We start from the raw sequence: 15913 nt of genomic DNA, 5'->3' as shown, positions 1-15913 counted from the left end.
TCGCCGTTCCCATGAATGAGATTACAAGCACCAATGGTTGCATTCATGTAAACGCCGCTAAAGAATAAGAAGAGACGGGGTCAATAGATGCCACGAGGCAACTCACTGGCGCATGTATACATGCTTCATTTGAGGGACGCAGGCCGCTTTGCGGGGGACGCTCGCTCACGTCGCGTTCACTGTTGCGGATACCAGCTGATCTACGAAAACAGGCCTGCGGACTTGCATTCGAATTTACAGCTGTGTACGCTGCATAGTGACCACCGACTAAGCGCGACAAGTAATGGCATTGGGTCATTATCCCGGCCCTGGAGATGTTGGCCCAGCAAAGCACAGGCGATTGGCTAGATGAGATTAGGGGGCTGTGCGCAACCTCATTCTCGGAAAGATTTCAAGAGAAGGTTCGCCGAGAGTGACAACCCTTGAGAAGTTTACTTACATTGACTGGTTTAACGGCAGAGTACTTATGCCAGCATGCACATATGGCACAGCACGAGATTTGCCCAGTTTTCCCACCATAAGAGAGACAGTGCAAGAAGAACAACAAATTTTTTTTCCGGATGAGGGTGGAATATAGAGAAAAGAGATGAGATCACCAGGAAAGTGGTACAGTGCACAAGACTGGTGTGAAGGCAGACTGAGAACATGTGTGGAGCAACTGTGAGGGCAGAGTTCACGGCAGGAGGGAGCGCGACATTGAGAAACACACACCGGTGGTCCTGATTAGGTATGCAGAGTCAACACAGCACAGCTGGGCTCTTTTGAAGAGGAGCAGGTGCACTGGTGGTAAGCACCACGAAGGCCATCAAGATACAAATTTTGTGAAGGAGGGTGCAGGCTGGGCAGTGCAATCGTCATCCTCAACAATGTACAAGCTACCATTCGAGCTGAATGATGGGCCCAGGCCATAGAGATGCCCGCAGTACTTGGCATCATCAATGGTGTTGTTAAAGAACACTTGTCGCATCTTGAAAAAGGCCGCAGCAGTGAGCAAGCTGTCACTGCCTGCCTGATGCTGCTGTCCAACACGTTCCAGGCGAAGTTGGTTGGCTACCTCCTGTAAGCCTCCCCGTAGGGTTCTACAGCCCCTCATGAGATACTTGACATCATAGATGGCTGGGAAGAAGATCTGCAGAAGTTCAAAAAACTCAATCTCATCTGCAGGAAGGTGCTTGCAAGTCAACACCTTCAGCAAGTAGCCGAAGTCGTACCCACTATGAAAAGTGAGCCACCTGACATTCTCAGAGAAGACCACACCCGAAGTCATGAAAAGTTGTGCAAACTCGTACGGGTCAATGCCTTCCTCTTTGTGCTTCATGAACTGTATGCCTGAGTTAGTTAGTAGGTCGATTGAGTCTTGTGCATACATGTCTTCCATAAGATTGAACTTAAAGTTGAACTGCCAGGTGCAGCAGTTTGGGGCTGTATTGCCAGCTTCATCGAGAAAGGTGAGACCAAGCTGGATGATCTTGAGCAGGTCTACATTGCATCGAAGAAGTTGATACTGGTAGTCAGCTGCACTGCGGAACTCCCCAATGGGGCGTGCCACCACCCCTGGAAACTCTGTGTCCATGGCAATGTAGTTGTACCGCTGGACCATGTGCCTGATGGTGTGGAAAGCATCCTCCAGGTTAGAGGCCCACACGTCTCGGATGACAACGGACCGGCTGCAGGTCACCGGTTCACTTCTGCCTCTGCCAACACCACTGCCAGCAGAGTTGGCTCTGGGGGTGCTGAACGCGGTGTAGGGGGCAGGCATCCTCACCAAGTGGCCAGGGCTGTGGCCTCCACCTTCAGAAGTGCGACGGCCACTCCCATGCATTGCTTGGTGGGAAAAGTCATTGCATTGAGCATAACGGAACTTTGGTAGAGCAAGCATCTTTCACTCTATTTGTCCCAACAAATGCAACAAAGCTTTGTACGAGCTAAGTCGGACAAAGCTTCCTAAAGGGACTGAAAAGTGTAGAGAATGGGCAATGAAAGTATGGTCCGCTCAGAAAGACTCAATTTGATGGAAATAAGCATGATAAACAAGAATTTGAGAGAACACTCTGTGGCATAGCACAATGCCTCACATTAATCTGTGTACCTTTGTCAGTCAACTGTATGCTGCTTTTAATTTTAAAAAATTATTTGCCACAATTAACACTCCTCCAATGTTATTCTGAGGCAACAATTTGAGACAACACTGTGACATAACAAGGACTCACATTAATCTGCAGGCCTTAGTCACTCTGTTTTTAATACAAAATTGTGTGCTACAATTAACACTCCTCCAATGTTATTGCAAACTATGCATATATATAACTTTTATTAAAAGGTGGCAATGATTTCACTCTACATATTGTCACACTATGAGCCATGTAGTAAACATGGCCCAGTACTCATAGATGACCTTTAAGATTATACCTTCCCTATATCTTTTCTCTACTCCATATGCTCCTGGCATTGTGCAAATGCTCAACATTACACTAACTTTAAACATTTTTGGAAAGCCTACATATAGTTTTGCTTCTTATATGATGCTCGTTTGGTCACCTTTGTGGTGGCCAAACTTTTCAGTGTGTATTCCTCCTTAATATAGAAGTGCACTGCGCGAATATTAGGCAGGACAAAAATAACCAATACGGAAGTGAATAAATGTGCCTTGTATTTAGAACCGTGAACAAGATAATTAAATATTTTCAAGCTTTCATGTTAGGGCCATGATATTCAGCTGACGTGTTTCCTTTTAACTGTACGGTCAGCATTAAATGGCATTAGTGAAAAGAAAATGAGTACCAATACTCTTCAAGCAGCTTTTAACCACAACTGTGCCCTCTACCTGACAGCCATGTAACACACGAAGTGCCCTGCAACACCTAGAATTTTGAAACATTGCAGAACTACAGCCCAATTTCCAGCAAAGATGATAGTGTAACCAGCCAGACAAGCAGTTATTTCATGGCACTTTCAAACCTCGAAATGATTTAGGCAAGCAATGAACAAAATTTTGGTGCTTTCCTACAACACACCTAATAACCCTCAACTTGTAGCTTTTACCATATATCACCTCCTACATTTCCTCCAATTTTCAGCATGCTGCAAATACTGGATTTTTGTATAGTTGTGGACCGATGTATATGTGGGACCTTTGGCGTTTATGAGCAGATCTAGTCGCAGCAGCTTCGTTGTAGTGTTTCAGCTTGAGTGCACTTGTCGAAGAGGATTTCTGTCGGTAAGCTGCAGGAGTACGGCTGCATTTGTCAGTGCTCACTCAACGATTCCACTAAAAGCGACCACATGAATATGTGCCACTTTGTCATATTTGAACACTACTGTGTTGTGTGCAAAATGGGAGCTTAATTACCGGCTTTCTTTTTTTTTTCTGAATTAGGTCTGTTCCATTTTCCCCCACTCATTAACATGGACTCGCATTATCAACAGCCGTGGCCTGGAACCAGCATCCATTTTACTGAGGCACTACTGGAAATAACAGGTTACTGTAGCAGCCTGTTGCTTAATAGATATGGCTAATAAAGCCATAATAACATTGTTTCCCACAAGTTGATTTTACTGCATGCTAAAACCACGTTTCCATTTTTTCAGTTTTTGTGAGCTGCCATACTGTAAGTGCCACTGTCATCACTACCAAGCGCCAAGTGTTGCCAGGTGTAGTCAACACTCATTTCAGTGGGTCTTTCCGAATGGGCTGAAGTTTCTGCACTGGTTCAGGGAGTGCAGTGCTCTCACCTTTGATTTCACAGTGGTTTCACAGATTGAAGTGGCACAGGTGCCGCGTGACCTCTCTGGAGAAGACAACACGGTGCTGCGCATTTTCATCAAGGGGGATTCGCATTCTTAAGTAGGTTCGTGAAAGATGCTTTTATCTTCTGGAGCAGATGACGCAGCTCGTCTGTCACTGCAATTTTTTGCATTTGCACACATCACGAGGCATGCAGGTGCCACGGTGCACTCGCATGTGAGTGAGTGTGGCATCGCGCAAGGCAGTGTCAGGAACCAGTGCAGGAAGTGCAGCCAAATGAAGACCTAATAATTCTGCCAACTGAGCATTGCTTAAACATCCTTCATGTTGATTCTGAAGCAACTAACTGCTTTAGGTATATATAATAAACATATGGGGCAGGTTTCTACTGTACAACAAATAACAGCAGTCACTAAAAATATGCCCCTTAATGGAATAATTTAGAACACTTTCAGAGCCTGCCTGGAGGGGCCACACAAGTACACCTTGATTCAAAATAGTGCATAATGATTAAGCAGGCTTGCATAAGGAAGCTTTCATGGTTTATCGGATGAGAGAGACCTGTCACATCATCCAATAAAACTAGCAGAATTGAATTTGCCTACATTAAGAAAGCCAACATAACCTTTATACTGATTACAATTAGCAATTATAATCGGGCATGCCACATCACAGGTGCCTACCATATGTTTACAATCATGGCACCAATACTGAGTGACATGCATGCCATATTTCTTTCGATGTTCTGCTGTCAGTAAAAGTAGCTCACCAAACATTTTAACAAAGCACAATTAGTGCTGCTTTCACAGAAAAAAAGCATTTATGAAATGCAGTTCTTGTTCTGATATGCGAGGGGGGAACCAAAAATAACCGGAATCATACACCTGCACATTGTCTACTTGTAGTACGAGGTTTCACTGCTAGGGGGCTGTGGGAGGACCTCTCCCGAGTCAATATGCCAAGTGGCGTCAACAGACGACGCATCTGGTTTTTCTGGCAGTTGTGTGTGCGTCTGTAGTGCAGTCGTGACGTGAAGAAATAGCAGATACTCACAATGTGCATGAACCGTGGACAACAATGCCAAAATCCGTTATCTCATCAGGGAAGATCGACACAGCACAATCGACCAACTCAAAGACTTATCCAGATTATCATGGAGCTCCATCCAGCGCATTTTGCATGACAATTTGGGAATGTGACGAGTGGATGCCAAGTTTGTGCCTAGACTTCTCACCAAAGAGCAAAGGGAGCGTCGCGTGGAAGCCTGTCATGCAATTTGTCATACAGCCGATTCAGAGTTTTTCAACATAATCATTACAGGCGACGACTCTTGGTGCTATGGGTACAATCCCGAAGGTAAACAACAGATAAGTTAATGGAAGTCACCTGGCTTGCCTTGTCCAAAAAAAAAGCTCAGCAGGTTGAATTGAATTTGAAGACAATGCTGACCCTTTTTTTTTTTTTAAACATCAAAGGGATTGTACACTCAGAATTCATTCCTCAAAACCGAACCATCAACCAACAATTCTATTTGGATGCATTGAAATGGCTGTGCAGAAAAGTGTGGCACGAAAACGTACAGCCTTGTGGAATTCTGGCAAGTGGTTCCTGCTGGCATCATGACAACGCTCCTGCATACAAGGGCCTCAGTGTCCGCCAGTTTTTGGCCTCCATGCAGACGACTACCTTGAACCATGCACCCTATTTACTAGATTTGGCTCTTGCAAACTTCTTCCTGTTTGGTCAGATGGAAAGGGACATAGAAGGTAAGCGCACTGCCAATGTCGACGAAGTCAAACGCCATGAAATGACAGCACTAGCAGGCATAAAAGAGGACAAACTTGCAAGGTGCTTCCAAAAAAGGAATCAACATTTGGACAAGTGCATTAGTACTAATGGAGAGTACCTTCAGGGTGATTAACATTGCATTTGAAAAAAAAATTGTATTCAATAAAAAAATAATGTCCATGGTTTTCATCAGGAAATTCCAGTTATTTTGGGTCCCCCCTCGTACGGTGGCCACAAATATGTCCCTTTGATCTTTGAAGTGCTGAATAGATTCCACTTAAGTGACTCAATGTAACTTGAGACTAGAGTCTCTATTTGTGGCTTGGCTGTGCTACTGTATAAGCACTAGAAAGGCATACTGTACTATGCTTTCTCTGCATTTTCTTCATGGGCAGAAGCAAAGTGGCTACTCTCTACATTTCAGCTGCAGAAGTCAAGACCCCCAGCAGTGCAAAGAGAAGCAAGAAATGAAGTAAGATGTTCAGAAACAGAAGGTAGTCAGCATAAAAAAGTAAGCTGGTTAGAAGCATGTGCACCCACTGGTAAGTAAACCTGAATTAATGTGACAGTCAAATTTATCAATGTTCAATGAACATAAGCAGAATGTATCGAGAGTTTTTGAGACATGCAGCTAATTGAATGGCTGCATGTCTCGCTGAAGCCCATTTTCAGTTACTTTTTGAAATTAATGAACAAAGTGTTCCTAGACGAAATTTCAGGTATTCATGTTTTCTGAACTTACACGAACAACATTCAAACCCAGGATTCAGGGTTCTTGCATTTTTTGCAGCCTTAACTTTTTCACTTTCTTTAAATCGCTACTAAAAAATGAACATGATGTCTAAGTGAATAGAACCAGATAAACTGCTGCTTGTAGGTGAGTATCCTAGTGATAACTACCTTTTTTTGTTATGATCTGAGCAATACTAATACCTTATAGAATGGCCAAAAAAGTGAATTAGAAGCAGTCCATTTGCTTGCTTCTCTATTTTCTAACAAGATGGGTTTCATATGCAGCTATTTCGGTCAATAAACTAAGACATGCTGCTTCTTTATGTCACAACAAGGAGTCAGATGCAATGTGCAAATTGAAAAGTTTTGAAAAAATACCCAAGGCATACAGAACAATTCTGCTTCTTGAGTGAGATTACTGTAAAGGCAAAAATTATTTACACAAAAAATTGAAATGCATAATTAACTGTTTACCAAATTTTCCTGAATCAGCTTTTGAACTAATTACTGTATGGCACACAACGCATTTTATTAATTGCAGCCGGTGAGTTCGCAAGCTATATATACTCTAAGAAAGACACCTGTTTCGAGATACTATGCTACTCTGAAGTGTGCAACAAAATTCACTGGTGTTCCAGTTATTTTTGAGCATCAATGCATAAAAAAAGCAATTGTTAAAGAACCAAGCGGAACAACAGTGCATTTGTATCGGAAGTTTGACAATGCTTATCTCAAAACTAGCGCTAGTTTCAAAATTCATTATGATATGACTAATAAAATTTGGGCCCCTCGGTTAACCCCCTTTCTTCTCGTTTGGTACATAAAGAGGGTCTCGAATCCAGCAACACTGATGCCTTCAGGTGGCATGTGTGGGTTTATTGACCGGTGGCCTTCGCCCAAAATGGTCACGTTCTCGTGACGCCTGTGGCAGAGAGGATGTTCCATGTCTGCCGCCAAGATCTGCGAGTGGTGGCACTGGCTAACATCCCCAGAGTTCTACTAGGAAGCATAAATACCATAGAGTTTCTAAATATATACTCTAGAGGGAAATGTGGCGCTAGTGTCTACGGGGGTTCTCCTGAGTGTTGCCTCAACCTAAATGGGACTGATGGGAAGTACAGGCTTCGGATTGACTTCGATCTTTAGAATAGCGGCATTTGCTTGCGGCGCTGTATACAAAGCTATACTCAAATATTATCGAGTAAAATCTGATTTTATTTCTGTAGTGTCTTATATAATGCGCAACACATTACATAAACTTTGTATGACAGATTGAAGCACGGTTTACTACAGTGTATCACCAGGACACACCAGGGTATGCATTCTTGTTCAATTCTGTTCCCGATTTAACACCAGAGAATATTTATTTATTTATTTTTACAACAGCAATAACAACCGTGCATGTACTTATATAAAAATACTCATCAAGTACTAATGGAAATAAAAATTTTGTATTGTGAGAAAGTATTGCGCGCTTGAGAGGAATGCTACAAGGGTTGTCTGCTACAACGCCTGCTCACTGCGAATGCGAGACTTTTCTCGCAGACAGGCACTTGCGAACTCTCTCGCTTTTTCGAAAGGCTGTGTTGGCTGTCATGATTGCTGAACGTCTTCAAGTACCTTTAAGCACATCTGCTGCACTGCTAGCAGGGATGCTTGAGGCCTCCTACGAGTATGCTTGATTTTATTTTATGTTGACCTACCGCTTCCGAAGCGTTACAGCGTGGCTTTGCAATTACCCATTTTGCAACACTAGACTACAGCCAGGAAGCACCAACCTTTCCTACCACAAGTAATTTTGTGTTTTAAAGGCCTAAAACACGCATTTCAATGAGCACGTGAACAAGCAATGCATAATGAAGCCCTCCAAAAATTTTGATTGTCAAGCCACAAGAAGTAGAACTGTCTATGTCTTGTATCAGTAGAGCCTTCTTTTTCCTATTCTGAGGTTTCATAAAGCATGTAGCGCTAAAGCGCTAACCTAACACACTTAAACCGAGGTTCGAACAGTCAAAACCCGTTCTTTCAACATTTACGATGCCGTCACTTTCTCTTCAGGGCTTCAACACCACACCGCAACACAAACATTGTCCCAGCCGCCGGCCCAGCGCGCTATCGCCACTTCGAGCAACAGAACAAAGGCAGAAAGCTTTGTGTTGCACTGCCCCATTGCAGGTGATAGCAATTGCACTTGGAGCGAAACCAAAACTGCCAAAAAATACTCATAGACTAGTTTGCCAGTCAACAGAATGCCAATCCGTAGCCGTACTTCCCATCATTCCCATGATGGTTGAACGATCGCAGCGGCAAAAATGAAACTCTATGATAAATACCCACGAAAGTGGATGGAGAAACGGTGCAGCAGTAGCTAAACTGGTAGAGCATCGCACGTGAAATGCGAAGGTTATGGGATCATCCCCACTTGCAGCAAGTTGCTTTTCATCCACTTTCATTTGCGTTAATTTGTTGTTTCTTTATTTCATTCATTAAGCACAAGTAATTTACCCTATGTTGTCCTCGGTGTCAGTGTTTTTTGGCTTCTTATGATATGACCCCCCGGTTAACGCCCTTCTTATTTATTCCAAGTGGATGTGTCTTGTGAAATCACTCGCCTAAATTATTAAATTGCAATATGTATGCTGAATTGATAAATAGAAAAAGGAAATTTGTGAATGAGTAGATTACACATTTTCATTTCTTGTATAAGTAATGTCCGCCTCTTAAATAACAGCCCAATGAGTAGATTTGTGCTGTATGCCACAGGCAATTGTTAAAATTGTTAGCAGTGCGCAAATAGTAGCTTCTGAGACAAAATCGAATACAAATCGAATAGCACTGGAATCAAATTGAATAGAGTTTGCAAATAATGTACAGCCTCCACCATTATAGTCAAACAATCTTTACATTAATGTGCACTTTACTGCACATTATAGAGGATGCTGTAAAAGCACAAAAGGAGCATTAGGAACAACTAAGCAGTTTGCTTGCGAACTCAGGGCTTTTTGGAGCACACAGTCATTTATTATCATATAAGAATTTATAAAAGGCAGCCTTGTGAGCTAATTAACAATTAAGTACACCTCCGTGAAAAACCAGAAATATGTGTTGTCTGTGCCGATGGCAGAGTGATAAGTGAAACATATTCATATTTAATCTGATGAGAGTACACAGGTGCTGCATCTACGAATAATACAAAACAATACCCAGTGCTGAATGGCATGTCAAAACAAAATTTTATTGCTAATGATCGTGGTTCAGCCATGATCATTAGTTGCATTAGTTGCATCATTAATGATCTGAGCAATGCTGCAGGCTCTAGTACATTATGTCCACTGTAGATGGGATAAAAGTTTATGACATTCTTCCTACAATTTCATCTTTGATTGTGAGCAGTCGACGACGAAGTACAGTAGAACCTCGTTAATACCTTTCGGAAAAGACCGCGAGAAAAAACGTACTAACCGGGAATACACACGATCCGAAGTAACAAAATTTTACACTCCGACTATTTTGACATCTACGTAATGCGAAGCGCCGCGCGGTTCGTTGCGACACCAGACGCCGATGCGCGTCGAGCTGGTGGTGCTCTGGCAGCCCGAGACGCGTTTGATTGTTTTCCTGTAGTGTGTTGTTTTAAGAGGACGACCGGAAACCGAAACGAAATCGAACTGGTGGGCGACACCGGATGCCACCGAAGCGAAACGTGATGCCCACATCGCGCCGCCTAGCTGCATCAGGGAACGGCGACGGGTTTGGATTATCGCCTACTAAAAGCGTGCAGTAGGCTAGCTACCAATTGCAATACGCACAACGTGCTGTATGAGATAGGCAAAGATGCTTATCGCAATAGGTTTGGCGGCGATAGCTGTGAATGCCGCGTGCGACGACCCGGGCGTAGATTTGCTGGTACCAGAATAAGAAAATGTGCGCGCCGTCGTTTTCACGTGAGACGGGCGAGCAAGTATTGCGGTGAAGCTGCCGCGGCGGGCAGCAATGTGCTCTTCTCGATCGCGCGCGCGCTTCCGACGGCACCACGCGCTGTGAAATAGAAGGCTAAGGTGCTTATCGCAATAGGGTTGGCGGTGATAGCTGTGAGTGCCGCGTGCGACGGCTCCGGACAACATTTCCTGGTACCGAAATAAACTGAGTGCGCGCCGCACGTGAGACGGGCGGGCGAGTATTGCGGTGAGACAGAGGGCGAGAATAACTTTACTGAATTGGGGAAAGCGGGGATAGGGGGTTAGGAGCTTGATGGGTAGGGCCCGAAGTACAAGGCTCCACTGGTTTCTGCCGCCAGCCGAACGTGACCCAGAAGAGCCTTCTGCACCTTCGGGTCTGAGCTGGCGAATTGTGCCTCCCATTGCTCCAGTATGTTAGATTATACCCAGCTAAGTAGGCATTTAAACTTGGCGGTCTATTTTGGCATCCCCATGAGATGCAGAACAGAGACGGTGGTGAGTCCCTACACCACGGACAGGCAGGCCCATACATCTTTGGGAAAATTTTGCTTAATCTTAATAAATTTGGGTGGACTCCGGTTTGAATCCTGCGGATATCTATTGCGGTGAAGCTGCCGCGGCGGGCAGCTATATACTGTTCTCGATCGCGCGCGCTTCCGACGGCACCACGCGCTGTGAAATAGAAGGCTAAGGTGCTTATCGCAATAGGGTTGGCGGTGATAGCTGTGAGTGCCGCGTGCGACTACCCCGGAGAACATTTCCTGGTACCGAAATAAACCGAGTGCGCGCCGCACGTGAGACGGGCGGGAGGGTATTGCGGTGAAGCTGCCGCGGCGGGCAGTATTTACTGTTCTCGAACGCGCACGCATCGCGCATTCTCTTGTTCACATGGGATCTAGCGACCGGAAAACGTATCATACAACTGCAGTTTGGCGACGTACTGAACGTTGGTGCCGAAAAAACGTGTTTTCCGGGAACGTATGAACCGGTAAAAACGAACGTAACTCTGTTGCACCATCTTTTGTGTTCTTGATTGCGAACGTTGCCGCCGGGAAAACTTACGTAACGGGAACGTATCAATGAGGTTCTCCTGTATTAGAAAAATATTCGGATTTATGAAAAGTGAAAACTATTCAATTTGAGGAATGAATCAAATAGGACAATATTTGATTTGTTATTCGAAAATCTAGAATTATCACACGTTTATTAACAATTGTTCACGTTAAAAAACCCGGTATATAATGCTAGGGACATTTTTTGAGCGCACTCTGCAACACATTTTATGAAAGGTGTGAAATATTAGTTAATTATGGACATCGCCTCGTAGGAGTAACATTAACGGCCACCAAATAGTGTCCTTGCCATGCGTACATGATAGCTCCCCTCTTTTCTATCATCCCTTCTGCACAGGAAGCTGCGGAAAGACGGAGACCGGTGGAGAAATGCCCGCAATAGGTGGTCTGGTATGATGTGTCACTGTGTCACTGTTTGTGTGTGTGTTTCCAATGCCAGCACAAAGTTGCACATATTGTTGCTATGTGCAAACAACCATGGGTGCTTCGTGGTTTGCTCACCCCAAGCCACAATTATCATGCCTAAACTTTATGCAGACGGCAAAAAAAAATTTTGCAACGCAGATGAGCTTGCAAACAAGACCTACATTTTATCGCCCATGGCAAGCATAGAGTTTCTAGATAAGTACCCTAGAGGGAACTGTGGCGCTAGTGTCTATGGGAGCTCTCACGAGCGTTGCCTCAACCTACATGGGAATGATGGGAAGTACAGGCTTCGGATTGACTTCGCTCTTAGACTGGCGGCGTTTACTTGGGGCGCAGTAAACGAAGCTATACTGAAATATCGCATAGAATGTAATTTTATTTCTGCACCATTTTATATATTGCAAAACGCATTATGCAATCTTTGTACGACTTTGAGATTGAAGCACGGTTTGCCACCACGGCACACCAGGGTATGCATTCTTCTGCAATTCTGTTCCAGATTTAGCACCAAAGAATAATTATTTATTTTTACAACAGCAATGACAACCGTGAACGTACTTATATAAAAATACTAATCAAGTACTTACGGAAATAAAAATTTTGCGTTGTGAGAGTGGTGTGCCTTTGAGAGGAATGCTACAAGTGTCTGCTACGACGCCTGCTCACTGCGAACGCGATACTTTCCTCGCAGACGACAGGCACTTCCGAACTCTCTCGCTCTTTCGAAAGGCTGCGTCGGCTGTCACGACTGCTGAACGTCTTCAAGTACTTTTAGCACATCTGCTGCAGTGCTAGCTAGGATGCTTGTGGCCTTTTACGAGTATGCTTCATAATATTTTATATTGACGTACCGCTTCCGAAGCGTTATGGCATGGCTTCGCACTTACCCATTTTGCGGCACTAGACTACAGCCAGGAAGTAGCAAGTTTTCCTACCACAAGTAAGTTTGTGTCCTCAAAGTCCTAAGACACACATTTCAATGAGCACATAAACGAGCAATGCATAATGAAGCCTTCAATAAAATTTGATTGTGAAACCACTAGAAGTACAACTGTCTATTTTTGTAACAGTAGTGCCTTCCTCTTGCTATTCTGAAGTTTCATACAGCACGTAATGCTACAGCGCCAACCTAACACACTTAAGAAACCAAGGTCCAAACAGTCAAAACATGTTCTTTCAACGTTTACGATACCGTCGCTTTCTCGTCAGGACTTCGACACCACACTGTGACACAAACACCAGCCCAGCCGCTGGCTCAGCACGCTATCGCCACTTCGAGCAACAGAACAAAGGCAGAAAGCTTTACATCGCACTGTCCCACTGTAGGTTATAACAATTGCGCTTGGAGCGAAACCAAAAGTGCCAAAAATACCTGTGGACTAGTTCACCAGTCAACAGAATGCTAATCCGTAGCCTGTACTTCCCATCATTCCCACGATGGTCGAACAATCGCAGTGTCAGATTTTCCTCTAGTTATACTAATGTGAAACTCTATGATGGCAAGTGATAATTGCAGTATGCCAAAAACATGGCCTCTGAGATTGTGTAGCATTACACTTTGAGCAGACGACGTAAGACGACAGTGCGCCACAATCTCAGTGACTTCAATGGAGTGTAGTGAAGTGGAAAGTGCTGGGCAAAAGTGAATACCACTGCAGCCAGAGCTCGTAGGCAATTTTCGGTTTGGCGCTGTTTTCACCAATGTGCCAAAGGTTGGCATTGTGTGAGGGAGACAAAGTCCTTTGGCACAGCTTGGACACCATGCTTCGTGCAATCAGGTGGCAGAGCAGCCTTATCAGTGATAAGCTTCCAGAGCCAGTACACTCTAAGAACAGTTTACACCCTTTGGCGTGCCCCTTTTGCCACACAACGATAATCATCTGCCTTGATGCGTTTCCTTTAACGCTGCGAGCCCGGTACTTTCTAGTAACGAACAGCACGCGCGTTATCAGCATGATAGCATTGCCGACAGGAAATGCTATCATGCTGATAACGGGCATGCCGTCCATTACTGGAAAGTACCGGGCTCGCAGCGTTAAAGAAAGGAAACGCATCAAGGCAGATGATTATTGTTGTGTGGCAAAAGGGGCACGCCAAAGGGTGTAAACTGTTCTTAGAGTGTATTGGCCTATTTTGCCTCCTTTTGACTAAGACATACGATTGACCTTGCCAAATGCGACAGTCAAACTACACAAACATTTACCAGTGTTCTTTACATCTCCAAGAAAAAATATAGCCAGCAAAGGTATTCCTGATAGCAAGGCACGAGCCACATCCAGAATGAGAACTCGGGCTGTAGGGAAACGACTCCATTGCCAAGGCGGAATCTTTTCCACACACGCACACAATTCACATGTACACCCCATTGCAATAAACGTACAGGCCAGCTGCCCATTGCCAGCAGTGGCCACTTGAGCTTTACAATCTTGCGATAGGCTGTACATGAGGATGGAACCACGCATAAATGGGGAAACTTTGTAGATAACGAGTTGTGTGACCTGGAGGTGCCAGCAAACTCAAGCAGACAACCACTGTTCAAGGCTGGAAATTTAAGTCCTACATTTTGCGTTTTGAGATGATCAATACCTTTAATTTTATTTGTCAAAGTCAAACGAAACAATAATGCCTGAAGCACTGCTTAGTCAGGACATTTAAAGAAATCTGGCCAACAGCCCCTGTGTTTTGTTGTTCGGCATAAGGGTGAAAAGCAGCAGGGCTACGACAAGTAGAAAGGAAAAGCAGGTGGTCTTTCTGGCAGAATTGTAGGCTCTTTGCTGCCTGTCCAGGAATAGCACTTATCTCAGGTTATTTATGGCAGCACTGCCTTGAGAGTAGGGAGATTTATTTATGTCTGAAGGTGTTGCAGGGCTTCTTCAGATGAATATAATAATAATAATAATAATAATAATAATAATAATAATAATAATAATAATAATAATAATAATAATAATAATAATAATAATAATACGTCATCACAATGAAGGAAGCTGTAGGTAAAAGCTGTTCTCTGTAGAGGCAGCATGACAAAGGCCCACAACTACCTAATAATGATTACAATCAAGCCTACTTATAACAAACATGGGAACAATGCTTCATTTCTTCGTTTATCAGAACGTTCAATGTATGAAAACGTCCCAGAAGTAAAACCTCGTTAATTCGGGCTCGTCCTCTGGCCTGGGCAGGCGTATGCAAACTCTCGTTAATTGTAATGTACCGCACACCGGTTAATCCGGACAACTCCCAGAGCTCGGTCAGTGCCGCGAATGTGCAACACATGAGCAAGAACGGCGTTGACGATCAACCGAAACGAAGCAGCGGAGTCCGCATCGCCATAGTCATCAGTGGAAATCGTACCAATCATCGCTACTAATCTAGCACGGCCGCTCGTTGGTACCAATGCCTCCTTTGCTAGATGCCTGCCGCGTTGTCCGGTAAACACGGTTCCGTGCCCTCTCCCTTTTCTAGTCTCCACGAAAAGGCAACGAGTGCCTCTCATGGCAAACGCCTGCAACTTAGATCACGTGCTGCGGCCTTTGAGATTATCATGGTATCTGTCACCATCTCGGAGGCCCGCGATAACGCTCGCTAACAGACGCCCGCGCACATCGTTTATAAAACTTTAGTTTCGAAACTGCTCTTCCCAAAGCGGGCGCGTTTTGCGCCTAGGCACTGAGATGGAGCTGCGGTCGAAGTTTGCGCTACGCTAGCCACGCTGCAGACGTTGCAGTAGACTTATGGTAGACGTGAGCAATTGCATCGCGTTTTTTGTCGAGTGGTTCTGAATTTTTCCCTGTAAGTGTGTGTCTATTATCGTGAGTAGTGCACACGTTGCGCTTAGGAGCTTTCGGTGTATGGTATGGTGTGGTCGGTGTGGGCGCTCAAGTTGCCCTTGGGACCTGCAAATATGAAAGTAGCGTGGACTGCCGCTCTTGAATGCCACATTTTTTTTAATTTTTAGCTGTCAGAAGGTAGGTGGCGCGTGTGATTTATTTTCGTTACAATGTATTAGGACTCGCAGCCAAATGCCAACGTGTTTCGTGCCGGGATGTACCAGCGGGTACCGGCGCAACACAGAGAAGAGGCACTTCTCTCCGTCGACCGATCCGCTTTTCCCTGCAAAGTGGTAGAGAGCGATACCCCACGCAGACAAAGTGTTGGGGAAAACATCCAAAGTGTGCGACACCCACTTC

At 44.5% G+C, this 15913-nt stretch overlaps 1 protein-coding gene across 9 annotated transcripts in view; it reads right to left on the bottom strand.

Moving 5' to 3' along the window:
• Positions 1–530: 530 nt before the first annotated feature.
• Positions 531–15913, bottom strand: part of LOC142578066 (CCR4-NOT transcription complex subunit 7-like) — a 53640-nt gene continuing 38257 nt past the window's right edge. For 8 of the 9 annotated variants that reach the window (XM_075687495.1, XM_075687492.1, XM_075687522.1 and 5 more), the window contains one exon: positions 531–1824. In XM_075687495.1, the coding sequence (XP_075543610.1) occupies positions 806–1824 (1019 nt within the window). In that variant the 3' untranslated portion in view covers positions 531–805. The remainder of the gene's footprint in view (positions 1825–15913) is intronic. The other variant, XM_075687506.1, reaches the window with a different exon arrangement.

The sequence above is a fragment of the Dermacentor variabilis genome, chromosome 1, assembly GCF_050947875.1.
Source record: "Dermacentor variabilis isolate Ectoservices chromosome 1, ASM5094787v1, whole genome shotgun sequence".
Taxonomy (NCBI): Eukaryota; Metazoa; Arthropoda; class Arachnida; order Ixodida; family Ixodidae; genus Dermacentor; species Dermacentor variabilis.
This window is presented reverse-complemented; position numbering and strand designations above follow the sequence as displayed.